Source organism: Stegodyphus dumicola, chromosome 5 (genome assembly GCF_044657685.1).
Source record: "Stegodyphus dumicola isolate Sdum_Otavi_A_Nest chromosome 5, ASM4465768v1".
NCBI lineage: Eukaryota > Metazoa > Arthropoda > Arachnida > Araneae > Eresidae > Stegodyphus > Stegodyphus dumicola.
This window is the reverse complement of record NC_140772.1, coordinates 148,298,536-148,323,789: the sequence shown is the minus strand read 5'-3', so window position 1 is coordinate 148,323,789 and position 25,254 is coordinate 148,298,536. Positions and strand designations below refer to the sequence as shown.

Sequence of the window (25,254 nt, the reverse complement as noted above, 5' to 3'; positions counted from 1 at the left end):
TCTGGAAAGATTTTGAGACATGCCATTTATAGTTGATTAATTTTCAATCTTTTTGCATTAGTATTCCAATGGAGTTATTTAATGCAGACATAATGGTGAAGTCACTCATCGAAACTGTCTAGAATGCTTCTTGAATGATCTTGAACAAGCTTGGGCCACTTATATTGTGTATTGTCATTATGCCTTTGAAGTCAAGGCTGGCATTTGCATTTAATTGATATTATTTTATTAAATTATTTTTAATAAAGAAAGTTTTGTTAAACTTTAATTTATATATTAAAATTTTATAAAATACTTTATTTTGGTACTTTTTGGTAATTAAATTATTTTTATTAAAGGAAAAGTTGTATATATTAAAATTTTTAAAAATACTTTATTTCGGTACTGTTTGGTAATGGTCTTGAACAACCTTGGGTGATTTATCTTGTGCATTGTTATTGCACTATGGAAATCAGACTTTTGATTGGCGAAATTTTTACCAAAATTAGCTTTTAATATAAAAAATAAAATAAAAATTATTCTTCATTGACCTTGCTCTCCTAAATTACACCAACTAGGTAAGCTGTTATTCTTTAAATAACTAATCACATGCCAAAGCTTGCACACTTCAGAGGTAATTTCATGCTTAGGGGGTCATTTTGTCTAAAGAGAAGCTTGTGTTTAATTTACTGAAAATGTGTAATGCCTTTATGCCTAATTTAAGAGCTAGTAGGCCAGTATACTCAGATTGGAATTTTTTTGCAGAAAGAAGTTAATAAAAAAGTTAGCAGTAAAATTGTCGATTGTAGAAAAATTGTTAATTACCTTACTGAAACAAAAAGTACTAGAAAAAGTGAAATTTTAACACAAGTTGTAAGAATAAGTGGTACCATTCTCTTATCAGGACTGGATTCAGATATCGCCAATAGCTAACGATCTGGCGCAAAATTCTAAGCATAAAAATAGTTACTAAAATATTTTCTATACCCTTAAGTTGAAGAAAAACCCAAGGGGGGGAATAGAGTTTCTTAAAATTGGAAATTTTTAATGCAATGTAAAGAACTTGCCAAAGAAATGAGGTGGGGAAAAAAGGTCTGTTAGTGAATTGTGATTAACATGGAGTCTTGAAACTGTAGAATCATTTAAAATGTCTGGAAACATTTGTGTTTATAACATTTTAATTGTTTATGTTCAGTGTTGCATTGACGTTTATTTCTCCATTTCACAGTGCTGCAAAACCTTTCATAATGACAACCAGTGTCAGGATCAATAAAATTATATTTATGGTTAATGCAGAAGTGTTCAAAACCAACCTTTCTTAATTCTTCAGTGTCATATCTTTTCTGCAGTCTGAGTATATTATAGTGAATCTTGTCACGTAACTTTAAGCTAAGTTCAGCCAAAGTGGTTAAGCAGAGCAATTTTTAAAAAAAAGGGGAGGTTGTTTGTTTCTATGCAAATTCTGCCATGCACCCACTGGATAGAAGGAGACTTTTTTTTTATTTTTAATGTGGAACCAGATTTGATTAACTTCAACTATTTATTTTACCAGTGCCGCCTGTTTTAACTGAAGGTCTCCAGATGTTAATGCATGACCACAGACTTTGCTTATAAATTGTTCCAATCAACAACAGTGCAGTGGTTCATATCGAGTTGATACTGACAAAATTAAAGGAAAGTTAATTCATAAATGAAATTAATTGCCATTAAGAAATTGATTCTTTAAGCCAGTTTGGAGAATATAGTTTGTTTGTTTCCTTGGTGCATTATTACATCATCATATCTCCATTGTGGTGTTTTCCTTCAAATTGAAGTAGAGCTTCATTTTATGGTTTTTCGTGCACTTTATTTCAGAGTGAATAAGACATTGCTGAAGAAATTATATGGAAGATGTTTCATTATTAGGTCCCAAATTTTTATATCCATAGTGTATAAAATAATTATAAAAATACAAGTGACTGTTATAGCTTTAGAATTTGCACTGTCATTGCAAATTTTGAAAAGGCATTCTTAAGCTTTAAAAAAAAATAATAATGACCATTGAAAATACATTGACGACTTCATATGGACCAATTTCTTAGAGAGTTTAGCGAAATATTTGGCAACGATTCTAGTCCTGATAACAGAACAGTACAACTCACAAAGAAATCTTTGATGTGACAGTAGTAAAACATTTTCTGAGTTGTAATAATCCTTTTGCTGCCAATGAGCATCTGTCTTTTACATTTATGATCAGTTTACAAAGGCCAAATTGTACATCTCCTTGTTTAAAGTGCATATCAAATTAAAAGGAAGATCAAAAGGAAGGCGAGGGAGGATAAAATCCTTACAGTGGTTGGATTAATATTTACGGTAAAGATGTTATTGATAATATTGATAATACTGTTTGTATTGGTACAAAATGTATTTTCCTTAATTCTATAATTACAGGGTTTGGGGGGGGGGGAAAGAGTATAACTTATTTCATAGAAATAGCTAAAATAGCAGTAACCAAAAAATTAAAAGAGGAATGCAGGTGTACAGTATAAGCTTTTGTAACAGATAATGAGCATAAAATAGAATCACCAAGGAAAAAATTAAGGATGTTCTGTGCATAATTTAAACTGTCTTAGGTATTGTCTTCCATCAACACCTGTTGTAAGGCCTAGCTTTTCACAAATATTTCAAAACCATTGCAGATAAGATATTTGGTTTCAAGAATACTAAATATATAAAGCAACAGATATATAACACTATGAGATGAAACTGTCTGATAGGTATAGGTAAACTGTGTGATCATTCTTAAAGTGTCATCCACATTATTTACAAATACCATAAATTTCCGTATATAAGAGAATTTTTGGAACCTTTTCTCTCTAAAGCGGAATAATTTAGGTAGGCATGTGTACTGATAATTTCATAAAAAGCGTAGACTCTTTTTTATTAGCTGGGTGCAAGCAATAAATTACCTAAAATATGACCTTTCTGTACCTTTCAGGTTTATGAAAAAATTAATTTAAAGTGAAATGAGTTCCTAATTTTATAAAAATGATTTTTTTTTTTTTTTTTTTTTTTTTTTTTTATATTTTGTTGCTGGCTTGTTGCATAGCTACCAAAATGAAAAAAAGATTAGCTCAGACCACAGATACAAGTTACCCCAGATTGTTTGTTTACAACAAGGGGAAAAAATGACTTTCTTTCAAATATGGTTACCAGAGTTAATATCAACGTTGTTCACATCTGGCATTTTACTTTAGAGTGAAGAGTGAATTCATTGAAAAATATTGCACCCTTTTTACCTTCTTGGAAGTATTTTCAATTTTTTTATACGGCATGCTTGAGCTCTATATGATCATGAAGGATAATATAAAATTTTCGTCATTGACTTATATGTGGGTTTTAAATTTTTGGTAAATTTTTGATGAGGAAACACTATCAGGGCTTGTATATGGATTGGCTTATAGTCAGAACTATATTGTACTTAAAAATCATAACGAAGAAAGAGAAATGATAATGAAGGTTGCAATAATAAAAACTATTATTAAATTAGTAAAATATTTGATGCAACTATTAAAGATATTATAGCAATAAGAAATGGCATAAATTACATAAATTTGCAGCTTCAAAAGTTAAATAGTACATCGTTCTTCAGGTACAGGTATGATTATTTAACACACAAAGAAAAGATATTTTTACGAAATCACAAAAATAAACGATTTTTAAAATTTTGCAATGTGTTCAAAAATATTTTTTCATAACAAGTACAAATAGTACTGATAACACGTTAATAGTTCTTTACAGTATGTTACCGTTCAAAGCATTTTCCTCTATGAAGAGGAACACGGCAGAAGCTACATATGAAACACGTTTCACTTTGCACTTTTTTTACTGTGCACACGCGACATTGTCTTTTTGGATTTTTCTTCTTCCTGGCACCAACAATTTTCTCCAATACATGTTTGCGCATATCCATGGACAATCTTCCAGGAGGGTCGCGTTTTGATATCATTTGCTCTGGTTCTTCAGTGCTGATTTCAGGTAGTTCGTCAGTAACCCAATGTCGTGCGATGTCATGCAAAAATTTAGTTTATTTTATTTTTTGCATCTTTGTAGAATTGTATACTACATATGCATTGAAAAATGCACAATTCATCATATACATAGCTAAGCGCTTTGTCCACTTCACTGTTTTATGCAAAATACTATAGTAGGACAAGTACTGATCGGCCCGATCTACTCCTTTCATGTACTTGTCGTAGTCGATCAAAGCATTTGGCTGTATAATTTTTTGTCTCTTGATACGATCAACATTGCTACTTTCTTTCATTTCTGCAGAATGGATTGAAGAGATGAGACTGAGTTCTTTCTTGTACTGGCAAACTTGGACCAATATATAATTTTTTCTTCGGAAGATTGTTTCTCCTTTTTTCAAATTAGTTTTTTTCAGGCACTCTGGTAGACCTCTATTCTTCCTAAGTGTTTCGCAAATTCTTTTTTTTTTTTTTTTTTTTTTTTTTTTTGTAAAAGGGCTTCCACGTTATCGACGCTGTTGTAGTAATTGTCCATGTACAAATGGTGCCAGACATCAGTATATGGCGAAACTACTGTGAGTATCGTTTCGATGAAATGTAATCCTTGAACTGCATAAATTTCAAAATTGCAAATGTAACCAATGTCACTTTCAGACAATATTCGTATGAGTATGGCATATTTTATAATTTTTCCAGTGTTGTAATCTCTAAAAAACAATCGTCCTCTCCAAGGTATTATGCCCTCATCTAACGACACTTGTTGTTCCAGTTTGTAAATGTTATTGAATTTTTCAACAAAATAATTGAGTACAGGCCTGACTTTGAATAATCGATCAGAATCATCCGTGATGTGTCCATGGCATTGTTATTGAAATGCCAAGCCTTCCATATTTGGCAAAATCTATCCCTTGACATAGTTTTTGACAAAAAAGGTGTACTTGTGCAGACATCAGTTGACCAATAATCATCTTGGCCGTCTTTACGAATTTGTCCCATGAAAATAATAAGCCCCAAAAATTTCTTCATATCCGGAATCGTAATATCTCTCCATTTCGTGCTTTTGGGAGATATTTTGAACTGATTCATATTTTGATAATAATACCTGTTTGATTCCACGACTAAATATGCAAAAAAGTCATCGCCTATAAATAACTTTACTGCATCAGCTGTGGATTCAGGAACATTAGCCATGTTATTTATCCCAGGATGACCCCAAAACTCTTCAAGGTCTGGAGGATTGTCACTCGATGACCATTTATCTGCTTCTTCATGAGAAGTTGTTTCAGAACTACTAGAAATTCTTCTTCGGACGAACACTCGAGAACGTGGAATAATGTCATCATCGTCACTTTCTTCGATATCTTGACTTCCAGAATCACTATCACACGAAAAGTCCGATAATCTGTCAGCGCATGTTTCTTCATCACTATCTTTGTCACAATGGTTCATTTTATCAATTTATTTAATCAATAATAAAAAACCAAGCTTCAAATTGACAAAACACAACTTGTATGTTCTGGATCTAAGAATTCGATTGAAGACAAAATAACTCAACAGAAGACCAAGTAATTCGACCAATGGTAACTTGTTGAAAGAAAAAATGCAAAGCATTGCCTAGCAACGCAAACAACACCAATATAATGTCTAGATTTGGGGATCCACCACAAATCTACTAAATATGTATTTTTACGTGACCCTCCAGTGACAGACTGCAAAAAACGTAAAAATACGTTGTCGGCATGCTATACGTATTTTTGCGTGACCCGTGTTCCAGTAACAGACTGCAAAAAATGTAAAAATACGTTGCCCGCATACCAAGTGTTAAAGGATTTATATGCATCTTTTTTCCTAAAATATGTCTCAGGCTCATTAGTACAAAATTAAAGGCTCTGCTAGTTTGATCAATGTATACAGCTACATTGTCAAGGAATACCATATATACCCCAAGAGTTCATAATAAGTCTTTGAGTATAGAAGTGAAATTTCATTGGCTTGGGGTGGGGAAGGGAAAGCAAAACTTCTGTAAAATATGTGCAAATCTAATCAATGGAAAGAGAGGAATGACTACTGAATTCTTATAATTCCTCAAAACTAGAGAATGCTTTTCACTGTACTGGGATGAAAATTTAATCACATGGTCAAAGCCTCTGTCAGTTGCATCTGCTATTATGTTGTGGAGCTCACTTGTATCTAATTTGAGCCCATTAAAAATACCTTCTGATCTTGAAATAAAGAATTCATAGTGATTCTTGTATACATGCTGATGAAATTAAGTCATGTTTATTCTATTTAGTACAAAATTAATTACTGGTTATTTATGTGTAGTATTTTGAGAATTCAGCATAAGTTATATTTAACATGGTATTAAAAAAAACTTCGATTTTTTAACTATCTAAAAGATACTAATTCAGAAGTCAAACAACAAAAATCAGCGTTATATTCACAAAATTTTCACTGTGAAAATTTTGTGAATATAACGCTGATTTTTGTTGTTTGACTTCTGAATTAATATTTATTCGGCGTGTTATTGTGTCTTAATTATCTAAAAGGTTTTAGTTACATATATTTATTTTTTTATTCCTTTTGTAATATTTTCAGAAATTTCAGAATTATTTTTTGTTCCTTTTGTAATATTTTCAGAAAATTCAAAATGTGTATATGTAATGGTTTAAAATTTTGTTTGTTTAGCTGTCAGTTTGTCGTGAAAGATTCCGGAAATTATACAGTTCATCAGAAAAACCCAGATATTCTAGTGGAATGGTCTTTGATTGAAGAAATAGTAGGTTTAGTTTCAGTTTCTTACAAAAAATATTTAAAAAATTTTAATATGGAAATTACAGTATTAAATAAATTTTAATAAGTGCACCATATTTTAAGAACTTATGTTAATGTTGAATAAAGAGTAAAATATTTTATATGAAATGATGCACAATGTGACTATTGTCTGAAATTAATTCTGAACACATTATTACATCTTATATATATTATGTCCAAAAATAATTAGTTATGAACACATTTATTTTGCAGTAATTTAAAAAAGGTACTACTAATCAGGGCTGTGGAGTTGGAATTGGAGTCAGGCAGATTTTTGGGGTAAAAGGAGTCGGAGCTGGATTCGTTAAAAACAGGTTGACTCCAGTTTGAATTTGAAATGAAATTAAAATAAATTGAAAAAAATTAATGACAAGCCGAGTTATTATTTTTATTTACGAACTGTATACATCAATAAATAGTTATTTTCTATTTTATTGTCATATTAATAAATAAATATAAGGATGGATGTGATATTTGCCATTAGTGATTAAACTGATTCATTTAGTTACAAATCTCACTGGTAAATTTAGGTAAGCAGCAAGAATTCCTAAAATTGATGCCATTCTTTGGAAGTGAGCAGGAAAAGGAGCAATTATTTGAGTAAGCAACGCAATAAGGAAGTACATATTTGATGATAAAGAGTTTTTAGAAGATGTAGATAACCCTAACGCAGAGTTGCCAACTCTCCCGATTTTCGACCACTCTCCCGCCAACCCGATTTACAATATATTTCTCCCGACTTTTTCTTATTCTTAAAATTTCTCACGATTTTTATGGAACTTGGCTTAATACTTTGTTATATGAATAAAGAAAAAGTGATTTTGTATGTATGAAAGCAATTGAATTTTCTCTAGGTTATATCTAAAACAAAACCTTGTGAATTAGATAACTTCTGCTTTGTGAGTGAGAGCATATACATATCCAGAAACGTTGTTTTCCAATGGGCATCATGCTACACTGTGTGTTATCTGACATATACAGTACAAAGTCATTAATTCGGACACCCATAATCCGGACCTCAAAGCTACAAACATAGGCGTTTAAGCGTGCACGTAAGACCTTTACGACTGCGCATATGCGTCTGCGCGTGCGCATTTAATGTATAATGAATGGTATAATCTAAAATTATTTAATTATCTATTTCAGTTAATGTTGCATATTGCGCTGTTCCTTAATCTTCGAATTGGATCCGGCTTATTTTTTGCAGACTGTTAGAGCGATTTTATAAAAGTAAGCTTGAACTTTCGATTATGTAAAATAGAATTTCCGATACATATTTACTAATATGTAAAGGATCTACAAAGCGAAAGTATGTTTCGATGTCCATCAAACAAAAAGTGGAATTGTGAGTGCCATAGGTTGGCAAGTATGCCCTAATGTTTCACTAACAGAAAGACTGTGGAATTCTCTTGCAGAATTGGAAACTCTTCTTTCTACACAGTATATAGCCACAAAAAAGCTGTGATCTGAAGAATTGACAGGAGGCGAGAATGGAAGAATGTAATGTTCTTTCTGAAATGTAGGGCTTATTGCAGAAGGAATTATTTCTTCAATGAAGAAAAGATAAAAGTCTTCACGTAATCAAAGCACAAAACGTCTTTGAAACTAAAGAGCCCCATTTTTTCAGCAAAAGCAAGATTTGCCAGTTATAAATTTATAAAATAATACAAAGAACATATACATAATATTTGAAAGGGAAAAGAAACAAAATCTTTGTACATATTTACATTAAATTTCTTATTGTAGTCATTCAACTATTACCTCCTACTAAGGTTTAAGTAATAATTATATCACTATAGATGAGAAATTTAAAAAAGGTTGTTAATACCAGCTTTCTTTAGAGTTATAGAAATCTTGAACAGAGGGGTTTTATTCTCCAAGACAATTTTGACTAAATAATTGATTTCTTCTTGTAAGTATTCTGCATTGTTGCAAATATTTTTTATTCTGAGGAATTGAGTTTGTATGATATTTAGTATTGCTCTTTTGGAGATACTGAAGTGCCAATGGATCATTTAATAGTAAGGAAATCAAACTATCTTTCTTTGTTGTAAATTTTGATACCTTTAAAATTAATAATTTGCAAATCCAGGTAGTTAATATCTCCTTGTTGAAAATTAGTTTTGTTGAGTTTCAAATGTGATCGAATTCTTTTTTATTGAAGTTGTTGATTACAATAATATCATCCATGTATCTGTATATGTTAGAGTAGTATGAACGAACGTTGTACGTGAGATAACTCTTGTTGAAAATGAAATTCCTTGTTGAAAGGTACAAATTACAGATCGCTTAACTAATGCTGGTCCCCAGTGGAATTCCGTCGATTTGTTTAAAAAAAGTATTATTAAAAGCAATGTAGTTATTAAAAAGAATACTTTTTGAATCTAATTACCATTCTTCTTTGGAAACAACCGTAATAATTTGTGGAAATAAATCAGGTAGAGTTAAAAGACTGTCAAAGACTTCTTGTAATGGAAGAGCCATGTATAAATTCTCAAATTCGTAACCGAAAATATTTTTAACTTTTATGGTGTGAAGTGCTTCTATTATTGCTTCGTTACTACTTATTATCCAGTTGAAATTGTGGTCTTGCATCTTTAATAAAGTAGAAAACATTTTAAAGTATTTTAGACAAATGGTAGTCTGTTTCTTTTGTGTTTGGTGCCGTTAGCTATAAATTGCATTTAAACTGGTGTTTTGTGAAATTTAGGCAATGCATAAAGCTTGGAAAATCTGTTGTAAAAAATATTTGTGGTTATTTTATCGATGAATTGCAGTGAAACGTCTTTGCAGGATATTTGATGTAGTTTTAAGTTTATGATAGGTAACTGCCCCATTGAGTTCTTTTTTAATCAGATTATGATAGAAAAACCTTTCAAATGATACTAAAGATATTATTGGCTTTGTTAACTTTCATAATGGTGAAAAGATTCTTCAATATTTTAACTTTCTTGTCTAAATCTGGTTTATTATGTGTTCTTTGATACGTCTTTTGAAGTCGCTGAGCATTGCTTCTTTTCATTCTAGGTGCGTTGTAGTAGGTAGGTTAGCTTTGTACTGGAGAAGACTATGAAAGTTTGTAGATCTTTTTTGCATTGTTGGATGCAGAATCTTTTGCTAATTTTGAAAGTGGTTCGAAATTTGGTGCCGAGATTCATTAATTGCCTTAAAGTTCTATCTTTTATAATTTCTAAATTTCCTGTAATAACATGGTGATGTCTATCTACATAAGAGTTATATCCTGGGAGTTTGCAATTTTGGGTATCTGGAGCTTCATCGATCTCATGGAGGTTAATGATTAAGCTCCCTATCCTCTCCCTCCTCTCATATCAATAGCTTGGCATATCAATAGTACAGGTAATAGCCTGTACTTTGTCAGGAAACAGATATTGGTGTATTTTAAAAATTTTATTAATTTTTAATTAGTCATAAACGGGATGCTTGAAGTGGATAGTACAGAAATGTTTATATTCATAAGATTCTTTGCTGTGTAGTTTGTATTTACAAAAGTGTATTATAATGTCTTTAAAAAATTATTGACCACACAGGTCTTTTTTAGTTAGGTAGAATCCTTTTTTTAATTATATATATATATACACTCATGTCCATAAATTAAGGATAATTCGGAGTCACGCGGAAATCGAACTCTAAAATAAGTATTATGACCTGTAAAATCACTACACACATCTTCAAGAATCATATGCAAATTTCAGGAAGTGTGCAGATGACACCGATGGTACGTCACAATGACGAGAGTGTAAGAGAGTGATATATAAGGAAAACAGGCAAAAAAGTAAAATTGTTCGCAGGCGCTTTATAAGCATTTTAGTGCAATAACCGAATAGTTATGACACAATGGACGCATTTGGATGATTTTTTACATGATAGAATTATCGGCTGTCTGGATAGACGTAATGTAGGCGTACTCAACTGGAAATATCAGACGAACTTGGAATTGCCCAGAGTGTCATCTCCAGGCTTTGGCAACGATTCCAAGATGATGGTAATGTGAGTAGATGTTACAGCACAGGTCGCCCCAGAGTTAGAATGCCGAATGAGGACTGGTATTTGGCAGTTACTGACAAAAGAAACAGGCGGAGCACAGCCTCAGACCTGTCTCGTCAGCTCTCTTCAGCCACTGGTACAACAATTTCAAGGCAGACCGTGTACATACGCTTAGGGCAGATTGGTCTATATGCTCGTAGACCTGTCAGATGCGTTCCACTTACTGCAAATCACTGTGGCCTGCGGTTAGCCTGGAGTAGAGAGCATGCATTGTGGATACCGCAACAGCGGGCTTCTGTGATTTTTTCCGACGAGTCCAGGTTTAGCTTGCAGTCTGATTCTGGCCGGACTTTCATATGGTGAGTTCCAGGTACCCGTTACCACCAAGAAAACATCATTGAACGACACCGTTACGGTGGTGCAGGAGTGCTTGTTTGAGGTGGAATTATTCTGGGTTCCAGAACTGACCTGCGTGTTTATGGATGACAACGCCCGTCCTCACTGTGCAAACATCGTAAGCGAATGCCTTCAATCGGAGGATATCGCCCGTATGGACTGGCCATCATTCTCACCGGACTTGAATCCAGTAGAGCACGTGTGGGACATGCTTGGCCGACGAGTTGCAGCCCGTCAACCTCCTCCTACATGTATACCAGAACTTCTTAGAGGATTCCGTTTTGAGTGGTGTAATATCCCCCCAAGATCAGATCGATAATTTGATACTCAGCATGCCTAAGCGTTGTACGGACTGTATTGATCGTCTGGGAGACATACATTGTATTAACAATCATTCCAACCATGTAATATTGATTTTTTTGTAAATAGGTTCTTTTTGTAATTTGTTCCAGGGAGGAAAAAATCTCTAATATTTTTAATAATATCAAACATATAGCATCTTTTTTTGCTCTTTACCTTTTGTTTAATAAATAAGCTTTACAAATAAGTCAAATTTGTTTTACTTCTAACTCTTCCTTTGCCTGATTTTGCATTATCCTTAATTTATGGACATGAGTGTATATAGCATAGCGTTACACAAATTCTATGGCATGGTTTAATCTAGAAATGGTACAGTGCAGAAATGTTGCTGTTATTCTTAGAATAGAGTGGCGAAAAACCCAAGTAAAAAATGAGGAATTAAGAGATTATTAATTGTGCACTATTGTTGTACTATTGCTGTTTAGCCAGTATCTGCTTACCTGCAGTTCTGTATATCAAGGGAAGCTGGAATGATCACTACCTGCTTTCAGAAATATCTATGAGAAGGATCAGTAATGATCAGTAAGTAACCATGTACAGCTAATCCTGAGATGGTCCGTCTCTTTTTGAAGACCCATCTCAAGACATTGTGTATGGGTCATTAATATTCTGTATAATATGTGACTCATAGTGACCATCATATACCTAGCTGAATATGATCTAATAACTGAAGCAGATGCTTATTATCTGAGAGATGGTAGAGATTTTTCATAGAATGCGAAGTCCGTTCTCAGTCTTCATGTGCTTACACCAAAGATGGTAGAAAACAACGTAATAACTGCTGTTCAGGCAGATTTCTCATGCACAAGATATTGTTTCTTGCCAACCAGTTTATGTGCATTGCCAGATAGTGTCTTAAGATTTCAAAAATAAGCAAAAGAGATTCTGGAAGAAAAACACAAAAATATGAATATATAAGGGAAACATGCCAGTTAAAACCAAGCAAAATCTTTAAGTTAAGCATCAGCTGAAAGTTGATATAAAATTGAATGCTGTCTTAATTTTTATTCTATTTCAAGTTTTAATTTGTCTTATAAAAATTACTTTTTAATAATTTACATAGACACTCTTAAATTTATTTTACTTTGCAGCGTTTACCAAGTCATGAAGTGCCATTGTGTCCTATATGCCTATATAGCCCTATAGCTGCAAAGATTACACGTTGTGGACATATATATTGTTGGCCCTGCATCCTCCATTATCTGTCTTTAACTGATAGAACATGGCAAAAATGCCCAATTTGCTTTGAAGCTGTTCACAAGACGGAATTGAAAAGGTTTGTTTTTATGCTAGGTATTTTTAATTTGTATTTGTTTTTCATAAAATATTTTTTATTAGATTAAATTGTTATCAGTAAGTCTAACTTCTTTAGTAGCTCTGTGGGTACATAATGGTTCATTACTTTCCTTTTCTTCTGGTTTTTCCTGGAAGAAACATGTTTCTTCCTAAAGAAGCCCAACCTTAGGGTTTCACCAAGAAAATGTAACTCAGACTAGCCAATAAGTATTCAGTTCTTGAAATGAAACTGCTGAATTACATGTGTTTAAGTACAGTCTTTAAATATGATTAATATATCTGAATGAGATTCTTAATGCTTTCATGTTCAAATGTATAAATGATGCATTGTATTTTCAGTAAAAGCTGGACTTGAAAGTCAGGAAATGCTGAATACTGGATATTGAAAATTATTGATAGTTAAATGTATAAAAAAAAGCAATTCTTGCTAGAAAAGCCAAAGGAATGTGTAAAATTTCTTGTCTAGAATTATTAAAGGGGAAAAAAAAATCTGAAAGGTCTCACATTTTAAATTACGTCCAAAGGAGTGTTTTTTAACGTTTTTTGTGTTATCTTTATTTATTAAATATCATGTTCTTTTCACTTAAACCATGAAATTCAATTAAGTAGCAATGTCGCAAAATAATTTTAAAATGAGCCTATCTTTAGAATTCTCAATACACAGTTCCGCGCCCGCAAGAGATAAAAAGGTTTTTCCCCCGCCACAGAATATTGCCATTGCTCGCTTTTAAATCATTGAGTTTGATACTGAAAAATTCGTTAAAGTTTTACAAAATATGAAATTGATAATAAAGCAAATTTCAAATTTGGTCTTCCACACGGCCATATTCGTAGGAGGATTACGTCATTCAAAATTTGATGGCTTTATGTACCGTTGCTTAATCACAATGTGAGAAATATTTATGCAGATTTTTCATTATTGAATTTCTTCAAATATAATGCAGGACTCTAACATTTGGTGGCAACAGTTTGAAAAGTGAAACGGACATTTATAGTGAGCCAACACAAAATCGCAAAACGAAAACAGTAGTCCTTCAGTGTCAAAAAGGCCCTTTGTACTAAAAAGCAAATTATTTGTAAGCTTTTGGAAGATGAAGGATGCATGTCAGGCATTAAAGCTGATGTATTTCATATACTGAACATATAAAAGTGAAACCTATTTCGTTATGAAAGGCGATCGACCATGAGAGTTAGTGGAGATGCTGCTAAACTTGAGCTAGTCATTCCAGCAGAAATTTCAAGGAAGATTCTTTATTTAATTAAATAATCAAGAGGTACAAGTTATGGATGGTACAAGTTATGGATATTACATATAAAATTTACATCATACATACGAGTATCGTAGTTTTTCATATTGCATCATCATTGTTTAACCGTTTTCAGATAATCACATGTAGTGCCCATAAGCACACACTTTTGAGCTCAGGTTCCCGTAACTGTTAAAATACTTCATTGTTTGCTATTCTGCAATAAGCAGCCCCCCTTTTTTTGAGTAAAAAACATAAATAGTTATTAATTTATAATCTTCCTTTACAAAAAGTATACTGGTTTATTGAGAATTAATTGGGTTTACATAAAATTAAGACATTGTGTTTACTGTTGATGTTTGGTGGCAGTGGCTTATCATGCCTTTAATTTGTATTTCTAAAATATTTCAATTGTTTGAGTTTTTTGCTTACTTGAATACCAGGTAATTAGGTTTTGCTATATTTTAAATAAACTAAAATATGTGTATTTTGTCTTTCCAAATGACATTTGCATTCCAGTATAACCTTTTCCTGGGGGCTGGAACATATATGTTCACCACATTCACAAGATTAACTAAGGCTTAAAGAAAATTAATTTATTATGAAGATTTAAAATTTGCTACTTAATGCAGAGGAGGAAATGGCTAACCTTGTTGATTTGTTTTTCTGTTCCTTGCTGATTAAATAGTTGACTAAATGGCTTCAGTACGTAAAGAATTAGTCTTTACAGCCAACGTGAAAAGATTAACAGAAAAAAAAAATCAATATATAGGTTATTCCATGGTTAACAATTTTTATTCTTTTAAAAAAAAAAAAAAAAAAATTTTTTTTTTTTTTTTTTTTTCCCCCCTTAGAAATACTGTATTTTTTCAGAAAGGGCAGTACTCTTTGATATATATATATATATGTGTATCACTTTTTTATCATGTTGATAAAAATATTTTGCAATTTTCCACTCTTGGCAGTAAAGCATTTTCTGATGCTTGATATTAGAGATACATGAACAAAATTTTATTCTTTAATTTTTTCCCATGACATTATCTAATCTGAACCTTAACTCTATGTAATTTTTAATACTTTGGGAATTGAATTGCATTTTAACATTTTCATGAATAGACTAAACAGCGAAAATCCAGTCCCTAGAGCTAGTGTTTTTCTTTATCCTAATTTTATATCATGCAATTATTTTTACTTTGTATTTATTTGTTTAAAAATATTTGAATTATTAGTAAACTTATATGGTTATAATACACTGAAGAGCCCCCAAAAAACTGTTATAGGCACATGTATGCAAATAACAGAGGTATAGAACCAGTCCCAGTAAAGTGTACTGTTCGGCAGCTTCTGTACAAGACAAGTGTTCGGCAAAGTTCATAGATTGGTTACTGCTGCTGCAATGGTATTTTATCAAGATTTAAGTGAGTTTGAATGTGTTGTTATAGTGGTAGCCACAAGAGATGGGGCATAACACGTAAAATTTGGATTTTCGCATATGACCATTTCATGGGAACCGTGAATATTGAGAATCTGGTAAAACATCAGATCTCTGTCATTTCTGCTGTTGGAAAAAGCTCGTGAAAGAACAGGACCAATGACAACTGATGAGAATCAATAAACGTGGCAGATGTGCAACCCTTTCTCAAATTGTTCAGATTTTAATGTATGAACTATTTAATCGTCTATTATTGACATGAGTTTTCACTGCCGAAGGCCCACTTGTGTATCATTTTTGACTGCACAACACAAAGCTTTATGTCTCGCCTGGGCTCACTAACAATGCCGTTGGAATGTTGATTACTGGAAACACGATGCTTGGTCTGGCGACTCTTGTTTCCAATTTTATTGGGCAGATGAACATGTTCAGGTGTAGAGACAACCTCATGAATCCATGGATTCTACATGTTGCAGCTGGTATGAGGCAGATGTAGTTGGCATTTTATAGGACCCTTGTTATGTCTAGATGCGGCTGTGTCAGATGACAGATACGTAAGCATCCTGTCTGATTACCTGCACCCATTCATGCATGTTGTACATTCCGACGAATTTGGACGTTTCCATAAGGACTGTGCGGCACCCCACACGGCGAGAGTTGCTACTGAGTGGCTCCAGGAACACTTGTTCTGACTTTGGACATGTCCATTGGCCACCGAGATCCTCAGAGATAGACATTATTGAGCATGTTTGGGATTCTTTGAAACATACTGTTCAGAAGAGATCACAACTACCTCACACTCAAATGTATTTGTGAATTGCCCTGCAAGATTCATGATGTGAATTACCTCCAGCACACTTCTAACAACAGTCAAGGCCATGCCATGTTGTGTTATGGTACTTTTGTGTACTCGCAGGGGCTGTATCAATATTAGGCATGTGTGTCAGTTTTTTTTCCCCTCTTTAGTGTATATATAGCAGTTCTTTTAAAATATATTTTAATGTACCACATAATGTCTTATAAAGTTATACCTTTGTATAATTAATAGTGTAACACTAAGAATACGCAAACCCTTTGCTGTTGGTGATGAAATAACCATGTGTCTAATGAAGAGAGAAAAAGGATCTTTATGTGCAGTTCCAGTGTTTCATCAGAGTTCTGTGTTATCTACTTGCTATGTTCATGATGGTTAGTGTTCTTTATATTATTAGTAACTTAGGAAGTAAACTTATGTATTTTCATAATGCTACAGCTGTATAAATTCTCCAATATTTTAAAAGCTGTGTAACATTCCCCATAAATGATTTCTAAATGTATTTTCATCAAATTGCATTTTTTTTAGATTTGATAATTTTACACTTTATGTACATAAACTGTCACTTATTGTGCCGTATATTTTCTCTCTCTGCCAAATACCAAAAATTACTTTTAATAATTTGTTGCTTGACCTTTTTGTTCTGTACTCATGTAGTAAAAAATGCTATTATTTTATATATTACCGCCGCACATCTTAATGAGGTATATCCATCAGACTAGACTTTTGACAAACAATTGTCCCTTCTTCAGAGGGTATTAAAAGTTTAATTCAATTAGAAATTCATGTTGTATCTTGCTTTAAATAATAAATAACGTAGTCATAGTTTTTCTTTGTGTGTGTATATATATATATATATGTAAATATATTAAAAAGGCAGGCATTAACTTTTCTTTATAATTTTTTTACTCTTTATGGTATGATAACATTACCTTAAACCTTAACTGGAGGTTAATGGAGGATTTTGAAGAGTAAAGGGATTATCTTGTAAATATTTATTGTAAAAATTTATAAATATGTATATTTAATCAATACTGGATTCTTTCCTTTTACTAATGAAGGGCCAACTCTTTTCAAAAGTCTCAATTATAGCCCGAATTGAGTGAAGATTTTTATCTTTTTCTAATTTTCCTTACTTTTGGCCAGTATTTAGTAAAGTTTTGATTAAACCAGTTGAAATCCAGTTTTAATAAATTTGGAATATCATAATAAACTTCTTTCTTATAAAATAACATTTAAAAAAATTTTCAAAATTTAAATTAAAATTAGATTTTACTTCAAAATAATTTTATTGGTACTTTTTCTCAAAAACATTTTCAATTTTTACATCCTTAATATTTTACATTCTTCAATAGTTTGCAACATTAACATTTTTTCACATTTCAACGTTACACTTTGCATTTTATAATTTTTTTTTACACATTTTTAAAACAGAACACACATTTTACATTACTTAAACGTTTATAGAATAGGTTTTTAAAATTGATCACAGATATGCTTTGCATTCAACTTAACCTTACATTAGCACCCTCTATTTAAAGTTTGCAGAACACACTACTTAGCATCATTTAGTTTGGCATCCAAAAACAAATATAGTTGGAAAGTTAAATTAAAACTTACTACAGTCAAAAGTCTTTAATCTGGACATCCATAATCCAGAATGATCTATAATCCAGACCTCAAAGCTACAAACTTTCTGCGCTTGCATTTATGTGTTTACGCATGTGCATAATACGTTTACGTTACATAATACGTTTACGCGTGCACGCTTAATGTATAATGGCCGGTATTATAAGCTAGGCTAAAATTATCTAATTATCTATTTCAGTTAATGTTGCAGATTGCATTGTTTCTTAATCTTCTAATTGGATCTGGCTTATTATTTTTTGTAGACTGTTAGAGCAATTTTATAAAAAGTAAGCTTGAACTTTTGATTATGTCAGAAAGAGTTTCCGATTCTGGAGCTGCCAAAGCATCTACAAAACAAAAGCATGTTTTGATGTACCGCTTCCGATAATGAAGAAAGTGACAGAGAGGTTATTGAAAACGAAAAAATTTCGATTGACAAATTAAACGGTATTCTTGACACAGCAATTAGAGGACTTGAACAGCAGAACTTTGTAACTGAACAAGAAATTATGTCTGTTTATAGAATTAAAGAGAAAGTATTAGCACATAAAACGAAGCAACTTAAACAACTTACATTGAAAGAAATGTTTAATAAAGTAAACAAATAAATATAAAGCTTTTTTTTTTTTTTTTTTTTTTTTTTTTTTTTTTTTTTTTTTTTGGTAAATTTTGATAACCCTTTAGATCATAATTGCTCTTTATTTCATAAATTACAGTTTCATATTTTTAATTTTATAATTTCTGCCTGCCATTTTACCAGATTTAAACTGATGATCTATAATCTGGAAAAACCGATAATCCTGAATCGCCAAAGTCATGACGAGTCCGCATTAAAGACTCTTGATTGTATTTACTTGCCTTTTTAGTATAATTTATTATTTTTTATAGATAATGTCTAGTTTCTTTTTCATTTATATGCATAATTCGTGTCGGGGAAGTTTCTATAAGCAAGAATTTCTAAATTACTTTGGTTTTATACTCTTATTTATTATTTTTTAAATTTAAGTTCTGGTCTTTTAATTGCTGATTTCTCAAAATTCCACTTGTTTAAATTTCTTATTGTAATTCACCACATTTGGTATTACTGTTGCATTTGACTTTTACCCTTGCCTACCTGGATTACGAAACACGAATTGAATGATTGAAGAGTTAGGTTTGGAGGCAACTTTCCCTTGATAAGTCTGTCTCCTGCCTGCTCAACAATCATTCACTTATGCATTTTTATAAAAAAATTTTAGGATTAAATCATTTTTAGAATTTTATATTTATTAATGGATTTTGATACTTGCCCTTGATTTACATATGCTCTCAGAATTTAATTGATATTGTAGATTAGTTCATAACAATAATTAATCATTTATTTGTTTGCATTAAATTTATTAACTTTAATTTGTTTTTTACGAATAGAAAATGTTTATTAAATTCAAATATATGTATGTATGTATGTGTATATCTATTTAATTATTTAATGCAATGCAATTTTTATCTGTCTTAAAAAGTGTATAAAAATTATTTTTTCAGATGATTTTGTCACCCGTTTCCAGAAATTGTTATTGGCAAATAAAAGTGAAATTTATGAGATTATTTCTCGAGAACATTTAGAGTTGGAGACACTCTATCATGAAGAAAAAAATACCCCTGAGGCTTGCTTTATTGAATCTGCATTGCAGGTATAAGTAATTATTTATTATCATTTAAATTTGAGTTGAAAAAAACGGATTTCAGCCTTTTATGAGTCTCCTCCCCTTTTATCAAACTTTTGACTGTATCTCATTTGTAAATATCTTTGAATTTATAGCTTAAATTGATTTTTGAAATAAAGAATTTCCATAACAGAATTTAAATTAATCTGAATAGCTACTTCTATTTTTAAAAGCATTTAAGGTACAGTAAAGCCTTCTAAGATTATTATTAATGGCTCGAGGTGGTTTTAATCTACTCTTGTGATGGTGGGCTTTGTTGATGATATTTAATATATGTATTGAATTATGTTGTTATAAATATGTGGTACTTTTTAAAATGTTTGCTATGAAAGGTTTTAGCATTCTTACTTTATTGTATTGAAATGCTGTAATTCAAAAACAACTCCTGCATTCACTTTTTATTAAAGTTTTATTTAGTTTTTATACATCCAAAGTTTATTAAAAAGGTTTTTGACCTTTCCTTAGAAGAAATGCAATTATTTCTCTCGAGAGATGAAATTTTTCTCCATTTTAAAATAAGACTTTGGGAGTGCACACGCTTCTAATAATAGTCCTTTAATTGGTGGAAGTATTCTTGAATAGTCTGTTTGGTAATAGAGAAAAATTCCTTTAACTTCCTTACAATGTCTGGTTACTCAAATCTGTTATTTTGAGCCTGGGAAAAAACCAGAAATCAGGAGAATAGGTAGCTTGATAAACAACAGAAATATTTTATTTTCCCAAGAAAGCATGAATGGCATGAGAAGAGTAGATGAATGCACATTGTTATGATTTAACTTTTGACATTTCACTGTGCACAGGTCTGATCATTTGTGCTAGGCAGCATTGCAAATATAATAGACAGTCTCTTGAGTAGTAATAATTTGGCCTAGTAGTGAGTAATGTAGGATACATCGTCATAAGCAAAAGAAAATATTTGGTATCATAAGCAAAAGATATTTGTTAATTATGTAATATGATATTTAAGCTGTTTTTAGTATTACATTACTGAGTGATCACTTATGAAAATACAGTTGTTGGTCTGGTCCTGGTGTTTCAGTGATTCCACCAGATGTTCATCATTTGATTTTAGGCAAGATTTCAAGGTACAAGTTTAAACTAATATAGAATAAAGAGATCAATATATAGCCAAGAAAATAACATCGAAATTTCATTTCAAACAATTCCTTTTATAGCCTAATAAAAAACTAGAAGATTTTTTTGAAAAATGAAAATCTTTAAAAACTAAACATGACTAAAATGTATGAACTGGTTTCTATTGTGTTGTCATCTAGTGTAAATATAGAAGGCTTAAAATAGCCTCTTGTAACGTATAAAGCCTTTTCCATTAAATTTTTCTGTGTGTACAGAGATAATTTTTCGGGGCACACTGAGCCAGAAAGGTTTATATCAGTTCTTGTATCTTAATTTGTAATAATTGAAAAAAATTATCTCAGTTATGTCATGGTTAAAAAATTTACTAAAATTATATTTTAAAGATGAAACAGGGTTCGCATGGTTCTTAAGAGTCTTTAAAAGTCCTTAGGTTTTTTTGGAGTTGATTTTTGGTCCTTAAAAGTCCTAATTTTTGCCCAAATCAGCAGAAGGTCGTTAAATTTAATAATCTGAAATTTGTCTGTTTTTATGATTGCCATTTTGAGTGTGAATTAGAATTTTGAAGGAATATTTTTTGGCGATTCACTGACATATATGGTTATTACTTCCTTGTATGAAGTAAAAAGGAAGTATTGTAATCACGAAAAGTTTCAGGCAGCATATATCAACGAAAATATCCATTTTGACCGCTATCGAATGCAATTTAACGATGTTTTTGCGTGATATCTGTACGTATGGACAGAATAAAAGACTCTTTTCCTCCAAAAAAATTATAAAACTGCTTTAAAATGAATTCTGAAGAGAATTTTTCGTGGCGTATGTACGTACATATCTCGCATAACTCAAAAACGCGTAGCCTCAGAACGTTGAAATTTTGTATATAGGACTGCTATAACATGTAGATGTGGACCTCGTATTTTGGTTGCAATCGGCCGCACCAAACGTATATAAATATATTTATATATATATATCCACTCTGTTACCCGGCTCAGAGATCTCAGTTTCTTTACTCTTATATGTCTTATATGTTTGTAAATTGTACATTTTTTGCTTTAAAAATGACTGAATTGTGTTGTTCTTATCTTCCGGTTAAGTTTTTATGCCTTTAGTAAATCTGTATGCAATATTTTTAGAATTATCAACAATTTTAAAGTTGTTTAAGTGTCGCTAAGCCTAATAATTTTTTTGATGGCGGCCATTGCTTGTTTACATTTGAAAGAGAATAGTAGATTTGTTGCCAATCTAGAGAAACTAAGCTTCGCAACAACAAAGATAACGCCTTCATTTATTATTGTGAGTTAAATCATGCTTAATCCTTTCTGGAATTTTTTCGAACAAATAAGTGTTTAAGATTTACTTCGTAATTTTTAATACAGATATTTTGAGTTTTTATATATTCGCCTTGTTCGACTTCGCCTTGTCGGGAAGTGAGAACTGAATTAATTGAATGAGAAATACTGAATTGTCTATGAAAAACTTTTTCTTTTTTGTTTTGTTTGCTTAATTTCTTTTATACGTCGTTCTAGCTTTATTATAGTATTTGAATAGAACATGTGGCAACGATTAGATAATTCTTTAAATGATATAAATTTTGTGCATTCTGAGTTATAATGTGAACGAAATATAATACTGTTAAGCTCCAAAGTGTCGCTATGGTAAACAAATAGAGTGAATTTTAAAGAATGCATTTATTCTATTGTAGTTTATGCGCTGTCGACAAAGTAGATTTAATTCAATCCAATAAGTTTAGATGAAATGCAAGAAAAAATGCATATAATTTAATATTCCGTACAAGGAAATCGTGGTGTACACATCAGATTTTCCTTTGAATGCGTTCATGGGTTATAATTTGTTTCTATTTCTAATATAAATAATGGGATACTCAAGTTTCTAAGCAAGAAGTGAAACATAAGCATTTCAAAATTAATTTTTTCTAATAAAGAGCTCTTAAACACTTTTTCGCTTTTAGGGATGTGAATTCTTTTATTAAACGGCTCTAAATTTGGTGACTTATCAACATGTTGGTGATTTTAAGATCAATTTCAGTAGAAAATTTTTAATTCCAAGACCTAGGAATTTTTTAATGATTTTTTAAAACACTGTAACATTGATAAATCCAAGATTCTAAAAGATTCGAGAAATATGTGACAAAATGAAAAATGTCTCCATAGTATCAACATGTAATGGATGTATTTTACAGAAAGTTTGTGATGAATTTCTTACTTTTTGGAGAACATCTGGAAGAGCAATGAAAACATAATATTTTAATGTTTTATTTCTGATACTAGACGTCTTTTTCTTACCTTTATTTTCTCTAATTTTCACAGGACAAGCATGGAAAATATCAAAAATGCTCCTGATCTGCTCGCATGGGCAAGCATTATAGAAAGGGATTTTTTTTAATTAATAAAGAAATTGAAAACTGACAATTTAAAAGATTCATCTAATATGTTGTAATGCATCATACACAGAGCTGGCACTAGGCATTTCCTCACAATCTCTGTGGATCCTAATTATTCTGACTAGTACCTTTCTAAATTCTAAAATTTTTGCCATTTTTAGATTTTGTCGTTCGGTGTGGGACTAAATTCTAAAAATTCTGCCACACCAGCTCTGTAACTGACCTGCTTTACCATATATATTTCATTTCTTCTGAATGTTCATATTACTAAAGAAATAAAATTCTAAATTCATTTAGTGGTTTTTAGAATGACAGAAATCCTTAATTAAATCCAAAAATTCTAAAATAAAAAGAAATATGTTGATAAAACAAACTGGAATACATAAAGAAAATTATTCTTCAAAGATATGTGCAGTTATTATTTTGTAAATTATCCAATTGTTTATGATTTCGGCCTTTAGTATAATTTCCCATTTCTTTTTCCTCATATGATAGAGTTATTGAGCCAGATAAAATTAAATTGTATAATCTTTGACCACTAGTCCACATTTTTAGTTTGAATTTGACTGTTTTTGTTTAATTAGGACACCATGAGCTGTAATTGATTTTGTTAGCATCAGAACCTGCCTTTATATTCTAAGTTCTTTATAAATAAGAGGCTTATTTAAACCTTTGTTTGATATTGTAGTTACTTTCAGACATAGTGATAATTTGCTTCACGTCTGTCGGGGGTTTTAGACTATTTAACTTTTAACAGATCGAGTAAACTCTCATAGGTACATTGTGAAGGGGTTGACAAGTTAGGAGATAAAGCATGCAGAAACTAGTGTGAACATTGGTCTCTCATAAGACAAGTTGCAGTAGTGACAACATTCATTATTTTATGAATCATGCTGATTATGATCTTGCTTCTCCTTTTAACCTTTGCTGTTTGACATAAAAATCTACCTGCTACTTACTAAATCTCTAGACTAACCAAGTATGTGACAAAATGAGACATTAAAAAAAAATAAATAAATAAATAAACGTAAAGCCTATAGTGTTAGTAAAACTTAAATGTCACTTATCTTCTTTCATATATGTCCAACTACGAGGGCCATCCAGGAAGTAGATTACGTTTCTGTCTGTGTCCGCTAGGGGCGGGGCTAGCGCGGCCATCTTGGGGTCAGAGCGTTGCGCAGCTCAGTCTGCATCTAGCCGTGCTAGTGACAGGTTCGTGCTGTGCTCCGTTCAGATACTGTGACGGTTTGAAATGTCTGCGTTAATTGAAAATCCCGCGAGCTGCGAGGTGCGCTCAGTAATAAGGTTTCTGACTGCAAAAAACTGTAAACCGATAGAAATCTATCGGCAGCTTCGTGAAGTGTATGGGGACAACATTATCACTGAAGGTGGAGTGCGTCAGTAGGTCATAAGATTTCAAAATGGCCGAACCAATGTTCACGACGAAGATCGAAGTGGGAGACCCAGCATAGTGACCGCCGAACTTCTCGAAAAAGTCGATGCTAAAGTCCGTGAAAATCGAAATTTCACAATAACGGAACTTTCTTTGAGTTTTGCACAAATTTCGCGAAGTTTGTTGCACGAAATCATCAGCGAAAAGCTTGGTTACCACAAGTTTTGTGCAAGATGGAAGGCAAGAAGAGGTAACGAAGTGGTTGAAGGCGCAGGCGGCCGAATTTTTCGACGAAGGAATTTCCAAGCTCGTACATCGCTACGATAAATGCCTTAATTTGTATGGTGACTATGTAGAAAAGTAGTATTTGAGTGTGGCTTTCATCTGTATATAATAAAATTTGTTTCCTATACTTTGTTTATTTTTTTATTCCAAAACGTAATCTACTTTCTGGATAGCCCTCGTATTATAAGTGTAAAATATTAAATGCTACTTGATAAATTGCATAAAGTTTATTTTATTCTCAAACTTATTAAGCATTATGCTAATTAATTCATGTTTAGTAATAATGCATACTACTTAGGGATCTATTTTATTTTTAGTATGGTATTACAAAAGTGAAATTCAGGCATAGATAATATTTTTAATTGAATTTATTTAGTTCCCATTTGCTCATAGGT

The 25,254-nt window shown here is 31.7% G+C and overlaps 1 protein-coding gene across 2 annotated transcripts in view; it reads left to right on the top strand.

The window, feature by feature from the left end:
- Positions 1-25,254, top strand: part of LOC118205063 (E3 ubiquitin-protein ligase RNF10) — an 83,640-nt gene that overhangs the window by 16,377 nt on the left and 42,009 nt on the right. For both annotated transcript variants that reach the window (XM_085817185.1, XM_085817186.1), the window contains exons 4-7: positions 6,678-6,768; positions 12,656-12,840; positions 16,588-16,727; positions 19,504-19,652. In XM_085817185.1, coding sequence (XP_085673311.1) covers positions 6,678-6,768; positions 12,656-12,840; positions 16,588-16,727; positions 19,504-19,652 — 565 coding nt within the window. The remainder of the gene's footprint in view (positions 1-6,677; positions 6,769-12,655; positions 12,841-16,587; positions 16,728-19,503; positions 19,653-25,254) is intronic.